The sequence below is a fragment of the Cyanistes caeruleus genome, chromosome 16, assembly GCF_971803275.1.
Source record: "Cyanistes caeruleus chromosome 16, bCyaCae1.hap1.1, whole genome shotgun sequence".
Taxonomy (NCBI): Eukaryota; Metazoa; Chordata; class Aves; order Passeriformes; family Paridae; genus Cyanistes; species Cyanistes caeruleus.
The window spans coordinates 4,826,528-4,847,682 of record NC_141716.1 but is presented as its reverse complement, the minus strand read 5'-3'; the positions used below and the strand labels follow the sequence as shown (position 1 = coordinate 4,847,682).

Below are 21,155 nucleotides of genomic sequence, written 5' to 3'. Positions count from 1 at the left end.
AGCTCGTTCCCAAGAAGCCAAAAGAAGTCGTGGCAGTTCAAGACTGTGAACTGTGAAAAGTCTCCCTCTGCTAAAGGATGCATTTTTTAAAGCTTTGAGAGTTTGGATTTGAAGGTTATAGCTGGGAATGGAGACGAAGGAGAGGAAAGAAGGAAGGAGAAGAAAGAAGTGGAAAGGTACAGGGCATGTTTTGAGTGGACACACATTGTGCCTAGATGGGGACAGTTCCTCTCCAGAATTTGTGATCCTTCTCAGGGACACGGTGGCTTTGTGGCCATTTGCAGCTTGCAACACATGTTGCTTTGGGAGTGGAGATGTTAGATCCTCTCACCTTTCTGAAAGCTGACTCACAGGTTATTTCTTAACATTTTCAAGGATTATTCTGGTCATCATCATCTTTGTTTGACATCAGACTCTCTCAATTAATGAATTTTGCAGTATGGTAAGGAAGAGACCTTCTGCCACCAGCAGAAGCTGTTTTGACACCTGGCTGAGCTGGATGAAGCAAATCACCAGGATTTCATCAGCCAGGTTTGAAATGCTGTGCTGGTTTTCAGTCCTGATAGCTCCCCGAGTTTTGCCAGACAAGTTGTTGTTTGGTTTATTTTTCAGAGAAATATATATCAAAGAGTTTCACTGCAAAGGCATCTCCAGCATGAGAAATGCTCCCCTGGCATTTTCTGTGCCCTACTCGTTGGTGCTACAAGTGAAATATTTATACTGAGCGTTTGTGCTGTATCTCAGGGGTCTGGCAAAGGGAAGGAGCTCAAGGGCTCCTTGAAGATTTTGCCCTCAGCCACTCTGGAATCTCTTTCCTCTGCCACACTGCCCTTCTCTTCACCCATGTGTGCTGGTAACTTGTGAAGGGATATCAAAAAAGGGAATTTTCCAAGCAGAATAAACATGTCCCACAATGAAAGGCAGAAGAAAAGGAAATAAAGGGACAGGTTTCATGGTGACAGATACTTGTGTGAATGCCAGAGGACTTTCAACTCTTACCAGTAAAGACATGAACACAAAGAGGTTTTTTAATAATCTCTTTAAGTTTATTTCAGAGACAATCTGGCTTCATGGGACAGAAGTAAGCAATGGAAAAACTACACCTTGTGCATATCCTCCTAGTTGTAGGCTTGTAGAGAGCTACCTGTGGGCAAGATGGTGCAGACAAGAGAAGACTTTTTGACTGTGAGGGCAGTCTGGAGGGCAGCTGGAACAGGTTGTTTGTTATGGAGTCTTCATTCCTGGAGATGTTCAAACCCCAACCAGACAAAGCCCTGGCCAACCTGCTGTGTCTGACCCTGCTGCAGCAGAGGAGTTGGCCTGGAAAATCTCAGCCTGAACCATCCTGTGATCTGCCACCCCCAGCTCCTGCTTCTCAGGCACAACCTCAGAATAAACAGAAATGAGGCTCAGAAGAGCTGGGAGCTGAGCTGCAGCTCTGATCATCTGGGATGGTTCCACTGTACAGATCCACAAGGATTGAGCAGAGATCTCCCTGTCCAGGAGAGGACCCCATGGCCTGATGCAGGGGGATCAGAACACCCTATATGAACCTCAGTGAGCATTTATGAGCATATGGGATATCTGCACATATGTACTGTGTAAGCCAGGTCCAAATGTGAGCTGTCAGACCACCTGCTTGCATGCCTGAGTGTGATTGGCTTTAAATACAGGTTGTGTGATTTCCTTTATTAACAAGATGGCACATTTCCTGAAATACATTAGAAATACACTTGTCCTGTCTGCTGAAGCAAGAGAGGAACATCAGGATCAGGAAACCTGTAATGTGAGCTCTATCACCTCTTATTTATCTAACAATCCTGGCAATTTACTCTGGATAAACAATAACTGTGATTTGTCCACATTGTATTGGATCACTTTATAAATTATCTCAGGTACAAAGTAGGAGCTTTGCTTTCTATCTGGATGGTGAAAATTCTGAATAATGGATGACAGCTAACAAACAGCAAACTGCTCCTAGGGATAGAAGCTGCATGGCACACACTCCATCGTTTGGAATTTGTAATCATTTCAATGAATACTAATGCTTGACTGAGTAGCTGGAGAATACAAATAACACCAGATCACAAACAGCCGCACAGTGAAAGTGGTTCGTGGGTTCATTAAACATCACAGCCGTCAAAAAATTATAAAACTGCTTCTCCATCACACCTGCGGTGATGGGCAAAAAATTCATGTCCTCTCTTCTGCTGCTGCCCAGCTGGGCTGTGGTGAAATCGCGGCCCAGCCAGGTGGGTGGTTAGGTCTGATCACCCCCAAAGCACGAAGCCTCTCCAAGGCGTTTTCCCCTGCCCGGGGCAGCCCTGGCTCGCAGCATCCTCATCTCCGCGAGCCCACAGTGACATCCTCAGTCGGGATGCGGCAGCAGCGGAGCCCGAGCCGTGCCCGGAGCGGCGGGGCTTGGGGACACTCGTGTGTGTCCCCGAGGAAGGGGACGGGCGTGCGGGCGGCTGCAGGCTCCCGGTGAGCGCGGCGGTGACACGGAGCCAGCGCGCTGTCCCCGTGCCTGCGGGACAGGATGGGGCTGGCTCTTGCCGGTGCCACCCTTTGCTGGGTGCCACAAAGGGCGGCCCTGCGGGAGGGCTGAGAAGCGTTCGCGGGGCTCGGCGAGGCTCTGCCGGCTGCAGATGATTCACGGCGATGCCAGAGAGCCCTCCCGGCCCCTCCCGGCAGGAGCAGCAGCCGCTGCCAGGACAGAGGCTGTGCTTGAACAGGAATTCTGTGAGGCTCGAATAGTTCCTGAGGTGAAAATAGCTTTTGGAGCAATCAGAACGTGGCAAACCCCCTGGGCATTAACTACAGGCTTGTTTCACAGTTTTCTTGCTTTGCCTATGTTCTCTCTGTTCCTCACAACTTATTGGAATAGACAGAAGGTCAGGGTCTCCAGCCAGCACCCTTCTCTGTTTTGCAGCTGCTGTTCTGCACATCCCTGTGCTGTTCTCCGAACAGCAGAACCGATCCTGTCCCTGTCACAATACCCGTGAGGATGTTTCCCCACTGCCGCCTGGAGCAGGCACCGTGCACAGGGGTTGTGCAGTGGTTGGCAACTTCATCCTGCACAATCACCAGCTGAAACAAGCCCTCAGACAAAAGTTACTCCTTTTAGCTGTGAAGAGTGAAAAAGCGGTGGAAGAGGGAAGAGGTAATCACCTCCCTGGAGCTGGGGCTGGAGCCACAAGGACCTCTTGGTTTGCAAACCAAGAATTGCCTGCACCACAGCAGCTTAACCTCTTCCTTCTGCTGCCCATGAGGATCAGAGGCAAAATCATTACCCTCTATGTTCCACCTGCCCAGGGAGCCCTCCTGGCTGATTAAAAGGCAAATGAAGTTCTGCCTTCGCTTCTGTTCATTAAGGCACAGACCTCACGGCAGGAGCAATAATGGTGGGCGCTTTGGAGAGGTGCAGGAATGTTTCTGTGCAGAATGCAAGGATGATCTGGGAGAATACAAGGATGCTTCTGAGCTGAGAGGGGAAAGAGAAATGTAGAGATGTTCTCGGGGGTAGCAAGGATACTTTGAGGTAACTCAGTGATGCTCCAGGTTTGAGAAAGGAAGGGAAATGGGAGAAGACTCTTGGAGGGATTCAGGGGCGCTCTGGGGTAATGCAAGGATGCTACCAGGCTGAGAGGGGACTGTGTGGATCCTCATGGATGTTCTGGAGTAGTAGAAAGACGCTCCCGGGCTGAGAGGGTGCGTGGGGATGCGCAGACGCTCAGGGATGCTCTCGCGGCATGCAGAGCGCTTGGGAGGCTTTAGGGATGCTCTGGGGGTTTCGGGGCTGCTCGGGAGGGTGCTGGGGGCCGGGGCGGGAGGCGGGAGCGGGCGGGGCGGGGAGGGGCAGCAGCCCCGCGGCGGCGGCTCGGCGGGAGCGCTGCGGGCCATGGAGAGCGGCGGGGCGCTGAACGGCACCGCCACCGCCACCGGCCGCTTCCCCGCCGCGGGCACGGCAGCGCTGGGAGCGCTCATGGCCCTGCTCATCGCCGTCACCGTGGCGGGCAACGCGCTGGTCATGCTGGCCTTCGTGGCGGACTCCAGCCTGCGCACCCAGAACAACTTCTTCCTCCTCAACCTGGCCATCTCGGATTTCCTCGTAGGTAAAGTGCCGCCCGCGGGGCGCCCGCCGCACCGGCACGGCCCGGCAGCAACTCGGCACCGGCGGGGCGGGCAGAGCTCCCGGGGCTCCGGCTGCCGCTCCCGGGGCTCCGGCTGCCGCCCCCGGGGCTCCGGCTGCCGCCCCCAGGGCTCCGGCTGCTCCCCCCGGGGCTCCGGCTGCTGCCCCCGGGGCTCCGGCTGCCGCCCCCGGGGCTCCGGCTGCCGCTCCCGGGGCTCCGGCTGCCGCTCCCGGGGCTCCGGCTGCTCCCCCCGGGGCTCCGGCTGCTCCCCCCGGGGCTCCGGCTGCCGCCCCCGGGCCGTGCCGCCCCTCCGGTGCCGCTCCTGCCCCCGACACCCTCCCGCAGTCCCCGCTCCCCTCCCGCTGCCCCCCGGCCGCTCCCTCCGTCCGGGAGCGCCGGGGGAAGGAAGGACCCGCCCGGGTCCCTCGGGGCAGAGCCCGAGTCCCACCGGGAACGGACCCCTCCGCTTGCAGGTGCCTTCTGCATCCCCCTGTACGTGCCCTATGTGCTGACGGGGAGATGGATCTTCGGGAGAAGCCTCTGCAAACTCTGGCTGGTGGTTGATTACTTGCTGTGCACCTCTTCGGTCTTCAACATCGTGCTGATTAGCTACGACAGATTCCTCTCGGTGACAAGAGCGGTGAGTCCTGTCATGGCAGCTGGGAGGGACACAACTCTCCTCCTGCTTTATTCTGTGCAATAATTAAAAGTTCTTCGAATCCTCCAGAAATGACGAATCTTTCCGCCTGGAAGGCAATAATCATCCACAAATACATATTTCAGCTGTGGTTTCAGATTAGTATTCCTGGCATAATTAAATCACTTAATGCTCAGTCCCCGTTGTGCAGGTGCTCCCTTCCCAGGTGACAGGATAGTAGTGTACAAGCAAGCCAGCCAGGTAAGCAGACTTTTAACTAACTTGCAAGAGTTTATTATCCCCAGGACAAACAAGGGGATTGCAGTCAGACTCACAGCTTCTCCCTGGCTAGCACAGCAGCAGATTGCACGGCTGTAGCAGGGAATGTGGTGAGGTCTCTGAGTGTGTGGGAGATCAAAATGCTCGGCCTTTTGCAGGAGATAATGAGCAGTTCACAGGCAGATCTGACCCACTGCTGTTCGTTCCCTGACTACAAAAACAACGCGGATTTAGCCCAGGAGTTTGTCAAGTCCCTCTCCTTGACTTGCAGGGAGTAGCTGGGGACAGCTCAGGTAAGTGGTGGCTGCAGACACTGCCAGGCTCCAGCCAAGTCAGTACATTTCCACTTAGCAGACACCATATTTTGGAGCTGTAAAAGGAGAGTTCTAAATCTTCCCTGTAAGAGTGTGATTTATCTAGCAATTGCTCCTGTTGCCTACAGCATATCAATTTGTTGGACTGCTGGGATATCGCCTAGCAACTTTACCAGGAATGCTAATAGTCCATTTGTGAGGAGCCTCAGCCAGCTGGGGTGTGGGACTGTGTGTAAGAAAAGGCTTTCCTCTTGCAGGTCGCCTACAGAGCCCAGCAAGGCAATACCAGGCAAGCAGTGCTGAAGATGATGATGGTGTGGGTGTTGGCATTCCTGCTGTACGGACCTGCCATTATCAGCTGGGAGTACATATCAGGCCAGAGCATCATCCCCATCGGGGAATGCTACGCCGAGTTCTTCTACAACTGGTATTTCCTCATGACAGCCTCCACGCTGGAGTTTTTCACCCCTTTCATCAGCGTGATGTTTTTCAACCTGAGCATTTACCTGAACATACAGAAGCGCACCAAAATGCGCCTGGATGTTTTCCACGAAGTGCACAACCAGTCCTTCACTGAAGAGATGGAAAGGAGCCCAGAAGCAAAGCTTTCTTTGAAATGCTGTAAGTGGGAGCAGAAGGAGTCAGATGAAGCCCTCGACCTCTCTAAGAGCAAAGCTCAAGCAGCAACCTCCACTTCCAGCCTGGATGCCAAAGACCTGCTGGCAACAAGCTCGGAGAGCTCCAGGAAACCCAAGTGTTGCAACAAAAAGAGCTGTAAAAATTCAGCCTCCACTCTGTCCTCAGAGAAACAGGTGAAGATCATGTCCCAGAGCACAACTCAACGCTTCAGGCTCTCTAGAGACAAGAAAGTGGCCAAATCACTGGCAATCATTGTGGGCATTTTTGGGATTTGCTGGGCACCGTACACTCTCCTGATGATCATCCGTGCTGGCTGCCATGGCCAGTGCATCTCTGAGTTCTGGTATGAGACTTCTTTTTGGCTGCTGTGGATCAACTCAGCTGTCAACCCTGTCCTGTACCCTCTCTGCCACTCCACCTTCAGAAGGGCTTTTATTAAACTCCTTTGTCCCAAGAAGCTGAAGATTCAGCCTCACAGTGCCCTTCAGAACTACTGAAAGTGAAGCCAGCCCAGTGTGAGGATGAGAAAAGCCTTGGTTTACTTCTGCTGTGGGACTGGATCTTGTTTCCTTGGAAGAACCCAAGAGCAGTGGTGTGGGGCAGGTGAGGAAGGCAGAAGAGAGCCCACTATTAACTTCTTTTAGTGCATCAATAACAAAATCCCACTGCAAAGAAGGATAAAGGGGTTTATTGACATTAAGCACAGGTGGTGAAATCTGTGTCCACCACTTGCTGGTGCCACAAAAGAGCTCTGCTGCCACCTAGTCAGCCTGAGCAGCACCAGCATTTTGCTCCAATAAACTCAAAACAGAAAAAAAATAGGTAATAAAAATAAATATATATCTTAAATTACTGCTCTAAACTACAGCTTAGCTGTTAGCACACCTGATCTTTATCATAAATGGGAGCATTTTCTCCTCACACCTATTACACATAGATGATGATACAGAAAGAAAAGAACAACCCTCAGAAGGAAAACATCTCATTTATCATTTTTGTCACAGCAGCTGTAGCCATAATCTGGATCCCTGTTTCATGGGGTGCAATAGATGTCCCTTCCACACCCCAAGAAGGGACAGATCTCTGCCCTAAGCAGTTTACAGCCAGGCTCTGAGGCATTGAGCATCTTGGAGCGTGCTGTTGGCATTGCCTGAACCCTCCCTGCTTCAAAACTGCTCTGGTTTCCTCTGGGTGCTGCCACACCCTGCCCAGGGCTCCCAAGGGAGTTCTTCCCTCTGTCCAGAGCCAGGCAGAGGGAGCAGGTCCTGAAAGGCCCCTAGAAAAGGGTTCCTGTGCCTGTGTGAAAGGTGCCAGCACAGTACCAGCTTCTCCACAGGCTCCATCCTGAGTCTGACTCAGGATGTCAGAAAAGGCATTTCAAATCTCTTCTGCAGGACCTTAAAGATAAACTTCTGGCACTGTGTTAGGGAATGACAAGCTCAGAGAGAAACAAATCTTGTGCTGTTTTTTTTGTGCTCCTTTTTTTAATGTTCCTTTCAGACCTCTTAAATTTTTCAAGTTTCAGAACTCTTGCATTCTTTTAAAATACCTCACTTCGTTGGAGATCTGGGGTTGAGCTGGTTCAGTCAACACAAGCATCAATTATTTTACTGTTTAATTTTAAATTTCTTTTAGAGTTGTCAACTAATTACACAGATAGAGACCAGGGCTCTAGCCTTGGTCTCACAGTAAAATCCTGGGTATTATGTCTCTGCTTCCCATCTCATGCTTCATCACAGTTGCCCATTTGTTCTGCAACCTCTTTGGGCACAGAGGCAGTAATACCAAAAAGCAGATTAATTCCACTGCTGGCACTGCTCAGTGATGTAGTAACACAAATAAGTAATTAGTTGCCATGGCAAATGCTCGTATTTAACAGTATTGCACAGGGAAGCTCAAGATCCTAAGTCTTAAAACTACATTTACAAATAGAAACCCAAATGTTGTAAAGTAGTATCCAAAAGCTTATGATGTTGTGATTGCCAATTACATTTTGCTGTTGCAAGCAAACTGCTTTTTGGCTGCTGCTATGAGTAAAAGAAAATGCATCTGACTGTATCTCAGTGATATTTGTCAAGTAGATCAGTATTGTCATCTGAAGTCAGGTTTTAAATGATGTCTTGTCTTGTGTATGTGATATTTCAGATTTGTGATGTGTTCTGTCAGTCTGTTATATATGGGTTAAAATACACCCCTCAAAGTACATGTGCTATGAAATGACAGGATAAATGTAGAACCTGCTCGTACCTTTCCCTGTGTCTGCTCCCCTCTGAAAACTTCAATAAAGTATTTTTATAAGAAGCTTGCTGAATATTTTATGGTGAAAAAGGTGTTGTTATATTATAAAATTGTAAATTGTTGTTAAATTATAAAATCCAGCTGGAAGCAAAACACCTATGGATTTGCCTGAGGAGGCAGATATACATGTCAGAGAAAAACCAGCTCCTGGAACAGCTGAGTTTCTCTTACCTGTGGTGAGCAGGCTCCTGACAGCCCCCTGAGGGTGTGGTGAGTGCACATCACTCAATTCTCTCCAGCTTCTGGTCTTTTCCAGAGCATGTTTCATGCAGCTGGGATCTGCAGAGGTTCCATCAGCAATAACTCTTCCTGGAACTTACAAACCCCACTGGTCTACTTAAAAAAGCCATAATGTGACCAAGGCACCAGTTTCCAGCTGTGGCTCTCTTCAGCTGCTCATCAGGAGAGGTGGAACCACTAGATCATTCATTCTGACAGAAAAACCTGCCTGTTGTGACACCTTCCTCTCCCACAGGGTAGAAAGGGACATATTTCTTTGTGAGCCTTTTGCACAGTATTTTCATGGTCTCTGACTTCCATGTGGGCAGAATTACCTACACTTGGCTGAAAGTAATTTTACTCATTGTTGGATTTTGCTGGGAAGATACTTATATTCCTTCCTGAAATAAGAGCTCTTGCTCTGCCAGATAAAAAGGAAAACTAACTATTTATGCCTGGACATGAGGTCACACCTGAGCCTGGTTTTCATACTGAAAACCTTGGGAACTGCTCTGAAGTTTCAGAGTAGCTGACGATTAATTCAAATATGCTTTAAAAAGTATTTGAATTCTGCTGATTTTCAGAGTTCAGAATATAAATGTCTAGATGTATTTGGAAGAGGCAGGGACTAGGGAGCTTCTAGGCATAATCCAGTATGAATTGTGAAAATGCATAACCACTAGAGAAGGCAGGGCTGCTTGTCAACCAGCCCAGCAAAACACCTGTGTATCATTTATTTACCATACCTGCTAAAAAAACACCTTTTCCTATTGTCTAGGTGTAAGCAAAGCAGGCAGGACCTGCTTTCAACAACCATGAAGGCAGACTTGCTATAATTATAAATATGATTCAAATATTTGGGGAGGCACATGGCCTTCATTTCCACAGCATATCTCCACAGAGATAAGAAACCTGGCTAATTCCAGAGAGAAGCATCCAATTTATGCAGGGAGTGTTGGTAAACAGCATTCACACAGCTGCCAGTCATGCCTGGGAGCTTTTTGGGTAAGTGACTTCCCACAGGAGCAGTGTGGAGGTGATGCCAGTTCCCCTCTCTCCATACCAACCAACACTCCATTAACTCGAGGAAATAAAGGCTGCCCTAATGAGGTCTGTGGTCTTTTCCTACAGCAGCATCTGCATATCAATAAACTATCAAAAACCTTGATTTTTTTTAAGCACAGCTACTTTCTTTCTGTCTCTCTAAATGCTTCCTCCCTAATCACCAGTGATGAGAGATCTCTTTACACAGACAGAGGAACTTTGCTCCCGCAGCCTCTCCTCTGGCCCCTCCTCAATTACCATCTCTTATTTGTTCTCTCCAACCTGCAGTTACAGAAATTGCTCCATTGTTCCACAGACATCATTGGAGCTTCATTAGCTCAACTAGGAGGCTGGAGAAGAAGAGAGAATGCAAGAAGGAGCTTTTGTTGCAAAACACCTGTCTGTGATAATTAATGAGATTTGCTGGGAGGAAAAGGCTTTGAAATTAGCAAGATGTGATTGTATTTTGATTTGAAAGAATGCTAATGGTTTGTAAATGACCGTTCATTTTCATAGCAGAACTAGAATGGAAAGACCAGAGGTTAACATCCTTGCCAGAAAGAACTTTAACAATATGATTTCTATGAGGGAGGATTAATTTTTCACAACCCCAGCTGCTGAGCAGTGACATCAGTACAGACCTGGTCCTAAAACAGACCTCCTGCACTCTACTGAACTTGTTCTGCAAATAGATGAGGCACAATAAGGAGTGTTATATTTCCTTCTGATGTGAGAATTGCAGACAAGAATAAAATGTCTGCGAGCTGCCCTGGATGAGTGCTACAAAAGAGAAAAGCTCTCTCAATTTCTGACACCACAAAGCCAGCCTTTCATGCAAGATTGCACAAATGTTCCTGTGGACAGTAGGGAACTCAAAGCACTTCTCTGTTCCCTCAACCTTTAAGTCTCCTCCTTTCCTCCTTACAACAATTTTCTGTCAATATAGTTGCATTTGCAGGATTAAGGAATTATGGGGCTTTAGAAAAGCCATCAGGAATTCTTCAGGGTGAAAGGTCTTACCTGTAACCCAGTACCACCATTTTATTGAGATTTAAAACTGTCATTGGCATTTACTTCAACAAACCCACCACTGCCCAAGGGAAGAACACTTGTGAACACCTCAGAGGCAAAAATATCCAGCTCTGTTCCTGCACCTCTTGTTGCCAGCTCAGGAATATCAATTTTGTTTGTTTTTTAATGACTTAGAGGTACTAAGCAGGACCTTTGGCTGGGCTGTAAAGGCTTCATGACAAAACCAGAGTTTTTTTATATGCAGACTGGACCCACAACTTAAACAGCTGTTCTTTTAAGCACAAAAATGTGTCTGTGATGTGACACTGACTTTGGAATTATTTTTAACACAATATCCTAGGATTTAGCAGCACAATTAACACTGAAGGAAAACTGATTGCAATGTAAGTTAATAATCTCACTCAAGATCTCTCTGAGAATTCACAAACAGCAAGCTCTCTGCTAGGCAGGCAACAACAGTTCTGGCAATTTTTTTAGCTGTTAACTAACAGCTCACACACAGCTTTAGCCTTTAGAAGCTTTAGAAGTTTCTTGAAGAACAAACAATGATGGGGGTTTCATATAAACCCTTGAACATGAGGCTGCAAGTACACCCTGCAGTGTCCATGAATTGAAGACAGATTCACCAAGCGGAGAAATCACCCTCCATTATAAAAATAATTTATATTTTATACTCTAAAAAGCACAAATTTAATAGACCACTATGGTTAAAGCACTATTTAATATCTCTGATACAGCTTGTATTCAAAATATACAGGGATAAAATAATACATGTAATACTTTCATGAAACCTATGGTCAGTGCTCTGGGAATTAAGCTGTTATCCAAGAGTTTTCATGAAAGGAAGAAGATCTTTTGTTGCTGCCACTAAAGCCTTTAATCAAAATGAAGGTTGCAGAAGACTTTATGGAATTGTACAAGCAGAGGAATGCTGACACACAGCTAATTCCTGAGTAAGGAAAAGACTGAGGTCAAATATGATGACTGTCATTGGAAGAATGCAGCACCAGGGCAATATAAAACCTCAGCAGAGGAGCAAAATGCCCAACACATCCTTCCTGAAGCTCTCACTGGGAAGAGCTCATGCAGACAGAAGCCTGCAGAATATTTCATCTTTATTTCAGACATAAAGAGCTGAAATACCTTAGAAATCCCCCCCTCACAAGTGCCACATGCTCCTGTCCTCTACCATGAAGTGACAACCTGAAAAATGAGATAATCCCTGGGAACACAGGGATTACACTGATTTCCCTTGAAAACACCCAGGTGTTCAACCTTCTTTCACTCACCTCTTGAGAGAAGCTCCAGCAGTATTGAACAAATGACTAAAAGCTGGGGAAATCAGGAATTTAAGGTCATTATGACTGACTCATCTTAATAACCACGTTTTCACCTCAGCAGTTATTTCACTGGGACCCAAGGCTGTGCACCACTTCAGAAAAGTGCCTTCCAGTCACCATTTGTAAATAGGAAGTATTTGTAATCAATATTAAGCACTCCCAACAGTGGCATAACAAGTTATCAAATCAGAATTGTCTCCTTCACAACTGAAGAACACAGAACATAAATTTTATTTGGCCTAAATGCCACTTTTACAACAGACTGAAGAGGTATTTGTGTGCTGAAAGAATCTATCAAATTGCCTTTGAAAAAGCAGATATATTAACTGAAAGACCAGAATGGGCATAGCATTTTCGGAGAAAATCTGAATAAGTTCCTTCTTTATTCAATCAATTTGTGGCCCTCTGCAATTATTTTCTCCATTAATATATGAGCACTCAGGCTTTCCTGGCATTAAAGAGGGCATATAGCGATTTTTTAGCTTGAATATTAATTAAAAGCAAATCTTCTACTCTGCATCCATTCATCAAGTGCCCTGGTTAGCTAAATGTGATATCAGTTTTATTTCAGGCTAAATACATTAGGAAAATAACTTCTTCAGCACTAATTTAATTTAGTCTGAACATACAATTCTAGAAGTGTTCTGTTGATCAGCTTCTTTTTGATAAGCCACTTCAAACCATTGAATAACAATTACAAAAATCACTATCTTTAGAACGTTTAATTAGTGATAATTACATCAATTAGTAGCACCAGTTAGTAAATTGTCCATGTTTCACATAGCAATTGTTGGTACCCATCTACAGAATAAGTTTTATCTACTGTGAAGGAATCTCTGAATGTCTTAAAAAATACATAGGAGATGTGTGAGTGATGTCTCCTAAAGCTCCTAAACACTGCCATGGACTGCAGTTCCATGAAGAGGTTAAAGTGGATACTGGAGCATTATTTCCCAAATTCCAGGTCACCTGTCTTGCCACACAGTATCTGTGTGACTCTGCAAGTTTCTAGGGTCCCAATCCAGACAGATATTTTAATTCAAAATGTTTGAAATTCAGTGGGCTTTTCCAAGCCTGGCTAAGTTTGGACCTCAGCCTCCCATGATTCAGTTTCTACCAGCAGAAGAGTAAAAAAAATCACTCAGAAACAAAGTACTGTAATTGAAAAAAAAAATAAAAATATTTAAACCCATGAAATTTTCATCCATCAAAACCATTTTCCTAATGGCCATAAATTAGTTAATGAAGCTGGAAAATTTTGGTTGATTTAGAAACAGAGATGTGCTAGCTTGCCAAAATAAAATACATTTTTTTGGTCTATAGATACAAGGGGCACAAGTGCAGCTCATGTGGCACCCAAGCCATCACATGGTGGGGCAAACTTCAAACCCACAGCTCCTGGCTCTGGAGTTATTTAATGTTATCAGATTTTGGTTTTCTTAGACAAAGCTCAGCATCCCAGTAATTGTCTGTTTGCACCATTGCTTTAAACTTCCATTACATGTCTGCTGTGGGGGTGGACAAGTGAAGAGAAGAAACATTTTCTAAAGCCATGTAGTAAGAAAATATTGATTTAAAAGAGTGACATTTTACCAGGTTACTTTTTAAATGTGATAAATGTGTTTCTTGTCTGGACAAAGTACTCTAGCTGCCCAAACTCATCTTTCTGATTTATAAGGGAGGAAAACAACAGGAAATGAGGAACCACAAACCAGTATGATTTCATGAATAAGATAATCAAAATAGGGATACTTCATCCGTAATATCACAGATGTCTTCTTGACAACCAGTGTTTTAGCAATTCCATTGCCTCATGCAAATATTTTTCATCATAAGCATTTTCCACTTTTAGTGGAAGATTAATTTATCTGGATTTAGAGAGGGAATAGGAGCTTCTGTCAATGGCTGATTAGTGTGGGTACAAAGGAAGCACTGGGTGGGGATTCACAAGTCTGTGGGAAACGATGTTCCAGTCTCAAAGGTAATTAAGCACCAAGAACCCAAATGCCAAGATTCAAATGAGAAATCTTTAATCCATGACAAAGCTTTTCCATATGCAAAAATTGATCCCAAACCATCAGATGCTTTCTGAAATATTGACTGTTACCAGCACATTGCCTATTGATTTCTCCAGTTACAAAGACAAAAAAAGGCCCCATGTAGGATTTGAATAACAAAAGATAATTTGTTCAGCAGTTCATTTTCAGATTTTCAATCAGTTTTAGTAAGTCTGGATCTAAAGTGCATTTCTAAACATGCATTTTAAAAGGTGGTTGTGTCTGTATAAAACATTTTCAGCGTATGTGAATAAGCACAAGGCTCTTCATGTTTTGTGTCTTGTACTCACTCATCATGACATAAAATAACAGCATTTGAGTGCTGCAGTGCTACAGTCAGGTTAAAAGCCCAACAGACTGAACCCAGGTCACCACTGCATTATGCCACTCACTCCAATTAAATGAATTGAATGTCACCAGAATAAATGGATTGTAACAAAGTAACCAACCACAACCCTCTTATTGAACTGGAATATGCAGACACGAGTGAGTTATTAAACCATAATTATATGGATTTGTAGTATGGTTGGTCTTCTCACTCATCAGTCAGGATATGTGTATAAAATACACAAATACACACCCTCACCTGGCATAACAATATAGCAACATGCAAAGAAGAGAGCTGAGCAAGAACACGGCTTTAGGAACTTGGTGCTGTCACCTCAGAGCAGGTGGCTGAAGTGCTAAGAACAAAGAACCAACTCCAGGATCAATGGCACACTCCTGGGAGGTGTCAGGAAACCTGCTGTGCTTTCTGCACACCAGTAAACAACACTGCTCTTCCTGCAAGAACTGAAGGTACCTGAGCACTAAAGGGAGGGTGAAAGCTCCTCAGAGTACTGAGGCTTTTGAAACAGCCTTTGGCACTCTCAACACAGCCAGAGAGCGTGCAAAGCATCTCTGGGTATTAAATAATCTGCTAAGAAACTGCACCAGCTTCGGTGTTCAGGCAACCTTCCCCTGGTTTTATTAAAAGTGGATGAAAAGCATGTAGCAATAGCAGAAAAAACAGCAGTGAAGCCTAAAAATGCCACACAAATCCAAACAGAAGAACTGAACTGAATATTAAATTTCTATTTAATTCAACTCAGTAAATCCCAGGGATGAAGCAAAACATTAGAGAGACTTTAGGATTTAATACTAGTTTTGCTTTTTGCCTCATCCTATTCTTACCAGCATCACTGCTTATAATGCACAGATTACTTCCCACACCTGATCACAAACAGATAAACTCAGAATGAGAATTTAGGAGTGGGAATCACTTGGTTTGCCATAATTTATTAATCAGTTCAGGCTTTCAAGTTGACCTGTACTTTTTCAGAGTTAAAACCCTGCTTTTAAGGATGTTCCATGCAGAAGCATTAGACTACCAGGGATAAAATCAAAAATGTGAAGTGAAAGAAGCAGAGACAATAATCACCTTCACTGTGGTTAGAGATTACAGCTGAGTGTTTTTTCATATCCACTCAACAATTTCCTCTATTTCTGACAATGTTTGTGTCTCAGCACCCCACAAGCCTGTTCAGGTGTCTTATCAAAAAATTTAATAATATGCTTTGATGAATTTTGACTTTCCATTATGAAGATAATAATCTTTTACAGAAAATATAACCACAGTATACAGAAGCAGCTCTTTTTTCAGTATGAGGAGGGGGCAAAGATCACGGTTCTAAATTAAGATTCCTGAATTCCTGAAGCTTAAGAACACAGTCCATAAAGTGACATAGTTAAAAAAAGAGGGGGAACACACACACATAAAGAACTGTTTCTTTTATTTGATGTATCTAAGCCTAGGATTTCTCAGAACACTGCCTGAGATTCCTAAATGGGAGAACTCAGATGTGAGTCTCAAACAGCTGGTTCCTGGTCAGTTTATTCAGCTACTTAGCGCCTGCCAGCATTTAAATATAGTAAATTATTTATATTAATGAGGATGTCATTTCAGTCATTAATTGCAGGTCTTTCATGCTCCTCCTCTCTAAAATTACTGAGCTGTGCCTCCTCTGAGGAAAAAAACCCACACCAAAGCACAACAGGAGAAAAGTTTTAAGACACAACTGAAATTTGCCATCATATAAAAACAGATAAACACTGGAGCACCTGATTTTATTTCAGAACTTTTGATTAGTGAAAATTGAGAAAGCCACTTCACTATACTTCATAAAATAAGCCAACATCTCCTGCAGATTCTGAATTTCAGTCATTTCTACTAGAGAGCATTCTCTTCATTCCACAGTATGCCAAACAAGAGCCAGGTTTCCAGTTCAACACCCACCATGATTACAATTTTCAAGCTTTGTTGTAAAACTTCAGAGACACCTCAAAGGTGAACAAATAAATAAAACAATCTTTCCAAAGCAGCAGTCCAGAATCAATCTCCATGATGTGACCTTCCATTTTAACAAAGAAAACAACCACAAGAAGCCCAGATCACAGAGATGCAGTCAAATCAAGCTGCTACTTTAACTTTGTTCTCCTTTCCAGCACAGTTCACAGCAGTTGTGGCTTCTACCACTTGACTGGGCTTTGTCCTTGTGCCTGTTCTGTCCTCACATAAGTGTCATACAGTTCTCTCAGATGCAACAGCAGCTCCTCCAAGTTGTCTCCTGTCAGCGCAGACAACGCGATGACCCTGTCAGCAACCTGCTCCCTAAGGAGTGGCAGATTGATCCTGGACTGAGCAAGGTCAATCTTATTCCCAACCACAACACAAGGCCTCTCAGACAAGCCTTTTTCATATGCTTCCAGTTCATTTTTCAAGTCTTGCAGCTGGATCCACGGCTGAGGCACGGAGAGATCCACCACGTACAAGAGGAAGCGGCAGCGCTCAATGTGCTTTAGGAAAGCCATCCCCAGCCCACGGTTCTGATGAGCACCTTTGATCAGGCCAGGAATGTCAGCAACTGTAAGAGAAATTTCACAGAGAATCCAGCAGATCCAATAAAAACCCCCCAAAAAATTCCCCAGTCTTTTACTGGTCAGTGTCAGTACTTTTAGAATTATGCCTCGGTGCTTCAATACTGAAGCACAACTCACACTAAGTTTACTGCTGTTATCTTTTAAAACACCTAAATTTAGATGACTCCAGTGCAGACAGGATACAGACTGACAGTTTGGCACTAAGGGTACCCACAAGTAAAGGTGAAAAGGGCCTTCAGCAGAGTTTTGGTTGAAGTTCTTGAGAACTAGCAGGAAGTCTACGGAACTGAACCTATCTCTGCAGCATTTTAAAGCATTTAAAAAGGTGACACAAATTACTATCAAGGTACAACAAACTTCAAATTCTTACCTGCCACTTGTTCATAGTCTTGATAGTGGACAATGCCAACATGAGGGTTTAGGGTTGTGAATGGATAGGCAGCCACAGCTGGCTTTGCCCGGGAGATGGCTCTCAAAAGTGAGGATTTGCCAGCATTGGGAAAGCCCACCTGGAATACAAGCACTCAAATTTCTCAATCTTTCAACAAATCTGCAAAATTCTGCTAGACCAGACAGTTATCCTGCAATTCTGCAAGAACATTTTGCATCAAAGCATAACTTTCACAGCTTTGCCAGCTGGTGTTAGAATATTGCCATGCCCGAAACCAAAAATAGCTTAAGCTCAAAGTTGACTCAGCATTTTTCACTTCAGAGGATGATAAACCTGGCTCTAACAAGGTCAAATGTAGTATCTGTAAACAGAAAAATGCAAGGATGAAACAGATGATTTGAACTTTATAATTTAGGGAAAAAAAAAAACCCAAAACAAGAAAACAAACCAATTTAAAAGAATTCCTAAAAGAATTCCTAAAAGAATTCTCTAAACTGTACTGTTCTCTGCAGAACCAGCAGACAAAGCTGCTGTACATCATCAGCAATCACTGATGGATCTTGTTTCTCTATGTATAGTATGGATTTTAGCAGAAGTAGGACAACACCAAGCAGCATGAGAGTGACAGCTCTGTGAATGACTTTGGACACCCCTCTACCAAGTAACAGCAATAAGGCAGCGAGCTGCAGCTCCAAACAAGCAAGCCAAGGGCTAAGACGTTATCACACATTATTTCTTCAGTCAGTCAAGTGTCATCCTACCACCAAATGGAAGCTGCACCCACAGAAACTCACCAATCCTGCATGAGCTGCTGTCTTGAGCTCCAGATGAAGGACCCTCTCCTGACCTGGCTCTCCTGGAGTAAATAATGTCGGAGCGCGGTTTTCATTGGAGAGAAAGAAGCGATTCCCTTTGCCTCCAGCTCCTCCGTAAGCTGCAATGTACTCTTCTCCATGCTGAGTGAGGTCAGCCACAACTTTGCCATCCTCCTTCACCAAAGTACCTACAGGGACCTCCAAGTGAAGAGAAACAAGCATTACACTGAAGCTCAAAGCCTGCAGCAGATCCTCCACCAGCCAATTTCAGATTTGCTAAAAATAATTCCTGCATATTCTCAAGGTAAGGAACCCAAAACGATAATTGTATTTCATGAAACTCACTTTTTGAACTCAAACAGCACTGTCAGATATTTACCCTTCATTACACATGAGATTTGCTCACAATAAGGTCCTCCATCTTGAAAATCAGGCATGTATCAAGCAGGCAGGCAACACCCACTGACTTACTTTAACATACATGTGTGCACCATTAGCTCCATAACAGTTTTTGCTTCCTCCTCTCTCTCCGTTAAAACCATGATAGAAGGGGAACACTGAAGAAAGTGATTTCATTTGCTGGTCAGCTGTAAAGCAAAAGACACACAGTTTGAACACATTGCTTTAGTAAAACAGGCACAGAAAAGCCATCTCTTGACTGTTCTCTCCCTTCCTGAATATTGTATGAGTGCACATCCTATTTACTGTCTCAACAATAACGTATCAGGGAAGACCAACATTAATCTAAGTCACAATGAAGTTTAACTGTCTGTACTTAGCTGCTTAGGTTTATTAATGTAGCCATTCCAAACCAAAATTAATTTGCTAGATTAGATTTTACAGCAGGTTGGTGGTAGAAGCAGCTTTATTCATCTTAAGAGGAAAATTTAATCAGATCCCAGCCTCAATAAAACACAGTCAGGCACCAGCACTGAAGTATCTGCAAAATACCTCGCTTTTCAAAATTCTTTCCAAGGCTGTCAGTGTCATTTATGTCCTCCTTACCACAGCTCAGGACAAAACTTCAAAAGCAAATATATCTTATACAGAAATAACCACCTACATCTTTTTGCCCTTTACCATTTCTTACCATCCATATAGGGCTGTTTTTTTCTGGGGCGGGGTGTTAAGCAATAAGACAAATTAACAAAACAGAAACACAGAACAGATTAAGTGAGGCTTACCTTTAAAAATTACATGACCCCCATCACCTCCATTTCCACCATCAGGACCTCCAAATACTTTTCTGGGCTCACTGTAGAAGGAATGGCCCCCTCCTCCTCCTTGTCCTCCAACCACGCGCACTTTCCGCTGATCCACGAAATAACGTGTCTGCAACGAGGGTGGGGGTTCTTCCCTTTAAGTACAATTTATCAGACTCATCTTCCAAAAAGTTTCAGTTAATAGACAGACCTGCTGTTTTTAGCCATGATGAGTTCCATTCAACTCAAGTAAAAAAAATAAATCAGAACTCTGAATCAGAATTCTGCTGCCATTCACAGACCAACTAGATGCAGTGTACTGAGTGTAATAATAAAGAAAAATAGATCTCATCTTTCAAGTGTTTTTAAGAAAGTTTTTAAAAGCAAATACCTAACTTTATCTATGTCCAGAAAAGGGGCTGAAATTCCCAATGGAAAATATTAGAGAAGTACATTCATTGACAGGTGGAATTGCTTACACAGAGGGATGAAAAGAGAAAGCATGACCATGATCACAGTAACTTTCAAATTCTGTCATTTACTAAGGGACTTCATAATGAGAATGGGCTTTAAGGGTCACTTTAGATAAACAGCATAAACAGTACGTGAGGGAGAAAAGGTCTTATTAGTGTTATGATACCGAAGATAAGCAACTGAAAAAAAACAAACCCTCTCAACTGAACTTTTCATAATCAAACTTATACTACTACTAAAAAGCCTCTTTTAGAAAGTATCTGGCACCACCACACGGCGAGACAGTAAACTATGGCTTTCAATGGGAAGTGATTTATGGATCATTAGAAAATAAGATTTTCCAGAGACGTGTACATATAAAAAATAAGATGAAGAATAACTTCTAGGACTCTGAAGCTTCCCTGACATAAAGTGATGCTTGTTTGGCAGATGCCTACACCGTAAGACTAAAAAACCAGTGATAAACAAAACAGTATTTTAGATTTAAAGCTAAAATTTCATTTTCGAGCTTTAGCTTTAAAAAGACTTTTTGCTTTCAAGATTTATGGATGCCTCCAGCCCAAATAGGCCAAAGAGAAAGGGACCGCTACTACGATCACGGTGAACACCGAGAATATCGCGGGGTAGACTCATTTCCTCACTATTCTGGAAGTCAGTTGTATTTTAGCCAGTATTTCCTCACTCCAGAAGCGCCAGCGGCAGGAGCTGTGTCTGAGACACCCCGAACTCGCACGGAGCCCAGCACTTACCAGCTGCCGCTCCGAAATGGCTCTTTTTTGCCTCAGCCGCCTGTCCTTGGCGCACCGGGCGCAGGTCGTGGAGAAAGCCGGCGGGCTGAGCAGGAGCAGGACCGGCTTCCAGGGCCTGCAGCTGCGAGTCTCAGCGAGCCTCAGCGAGCGGCCCAGCACGGCCCCACACAGCACCGCCATGAGGGGACGGCCACGGCCCCGCCTCGGCCTCCCGGGCGCAGCTGCTGCGGCGAAGCCACGCCCTCCGGGCCCGCCTCAGCCCCGCCTCAGCCCCGCCCATCCCCGCCTCAGCCCCGCCCATCCTCGCCTCAGCCCCGCCCATCCCCGCCTCAGCCCCGCCCATCCTCGCCTCAGCTCGGGCCCGAGTGTGCCGGGAAGGTGTGAGGGCTGAAGCAGCCCGCGAGCCACAGAATCCGAAATAGCTTGGGTTGGAAGGGACCTTAAAGATCATCTCCTTCCACTCCACCCCTTCCACCCTCCCAGGCTGCACCAAGCCCCGTCCAGCCTGAGCATTTCCAGGGGTCGAGCAGCCACAGCTTCTCTGGGCAACCTGTGCCAGGGCCTCCCAACCCTCACAGTACCGAGCATCCTCCTAATGCCCCATCTAACCCTG

The 21,155-nt window shown here is 45.1% G+C and overlaps 2 protein-coding genes and 1 long non-coding RNA gene across 3 annotated transcripts; 1 reads left to right on the top strand and 2 right to left on the bottom strand.

Annotated features, from left to right (window-relative positions):
- The first annotated feature begins 3,861 nt into the window (after nucleotides 1-3,861).
- HRH3 (histamine receptor H3) lies at nucleotides 3,862-8,303 on the top strand. The gene is made up of 3 exons (XM_086852655.1): nucleotides 3,862-4,115; nucleotides 4,607-4,773; nucleotides 5,621-8,303. Exons 1-3 carry the CDS (start codon nucleotides 3,902-3,904, stop codon nucleotides 6,497-6,499), a joined length of 1,260 nt encoding a protein of 419 aa, XP_086708781.1. The 5' UTR covers nucleotides 3,862-3,901; the 3' UTR covers nucleotides 6,500-8,303.
- LOC147650137 (uncharacterized) lies at nucleotides 5,708-9,433 on the bottom strand. Its single transcript, XR_015276920.1, has 2 exons — nucleotides 8,472-9,433; nucleotides 5,708-6,667 (listed from the first exon to the last, which is right to left on the bottom strand). It is a non-coding gene; the product is annotated as an uncharacterized LOC147650137 (long non-coding RNA).
- Nucleotides 9,434-13,943: 4,510 nt separating this feature from the next.
- MTG2 (mitochondrial ribosome associated GTPase 2) lies at nucleotides 13,944-20,831 on the bottom strand. Its single transcript, XM_023939626.2, has 6 exons — nucleotides 20,543-20,831; nucleotides 19,302-19,449; nucleotides 18,589-18,704; nucleotides 18,097-18,315; nucleotides 17,282-17,420; nucleotides 13,944-16,895 (listed from the first exon to the last, which is right to left on the bottom strand). Exons 1-6 carry the CDS (start codon nucleotides 20,720-20,722, stop codon nucleotides 16,501-16,503), a joined length of 1,197 nt encoding a protein of 398 aa, XP_023795394.1. The 5' UTR covers nucleotides 20,723-20,831; the 3' UTR covers nucleotides 13,944-16,500.
- Nucleotides 20,832-21,155: the final 324 nt, after the last annotated feature.

What these genes read in the sequence shown, in the direction of transcription:
- HRH3 (XM_086852655.1), top strand. Translation starts at nt 3,902, where the DNA reads ATGGAGAGCGGCGGGGCGCTGAACGGCACCGCCACCGCCACCGGCCGC. An exon ending in CATCTCGGATTTCCTCGTAG is followed by an intron (nt 4,116 to 4,606) that starts GTAAAGTGCCGC and finishes CTCCGCTTGCAG; the next exon opens with GTGCCTTCTGCATCCCCCTG. An exon ending in TCCTCTCGGTGACAAGAGCG is followed by an intron (nt 4,774 to 5,620) that starts GTGAGTCCTGTC and finishes TTCCTCTTGCAG; the next exon opens with GTCGCCTACAGAGCCCAGCA.
- MTG2 (XM_023939626.2), bottom strand. Translation starts at nt 20,722, where the DNA reads ATGGCGGTGCTGTGTGGGGCCGTGCTGGGCCGCTCGCTGAGGCTCGCT. An exon ending in CAGCAGCTCATGCAGGATTG is followed by an intron (nt 17,421 to 18,096) that starts GTGAGTTTCTGT and finishes CTTGTATTCCAG; the next exon opens with GTGGGCTTTCCCAATGCTGG. An exon ending in AGACTATGAACAAGTGGCAG is followed by an intron (nt 16,896 to 17,281) that starts GTAAGAATTTGA and finishes TTTCTCTTACAG; the next exon opens with TTGCTGACATTCCTGGCCTG.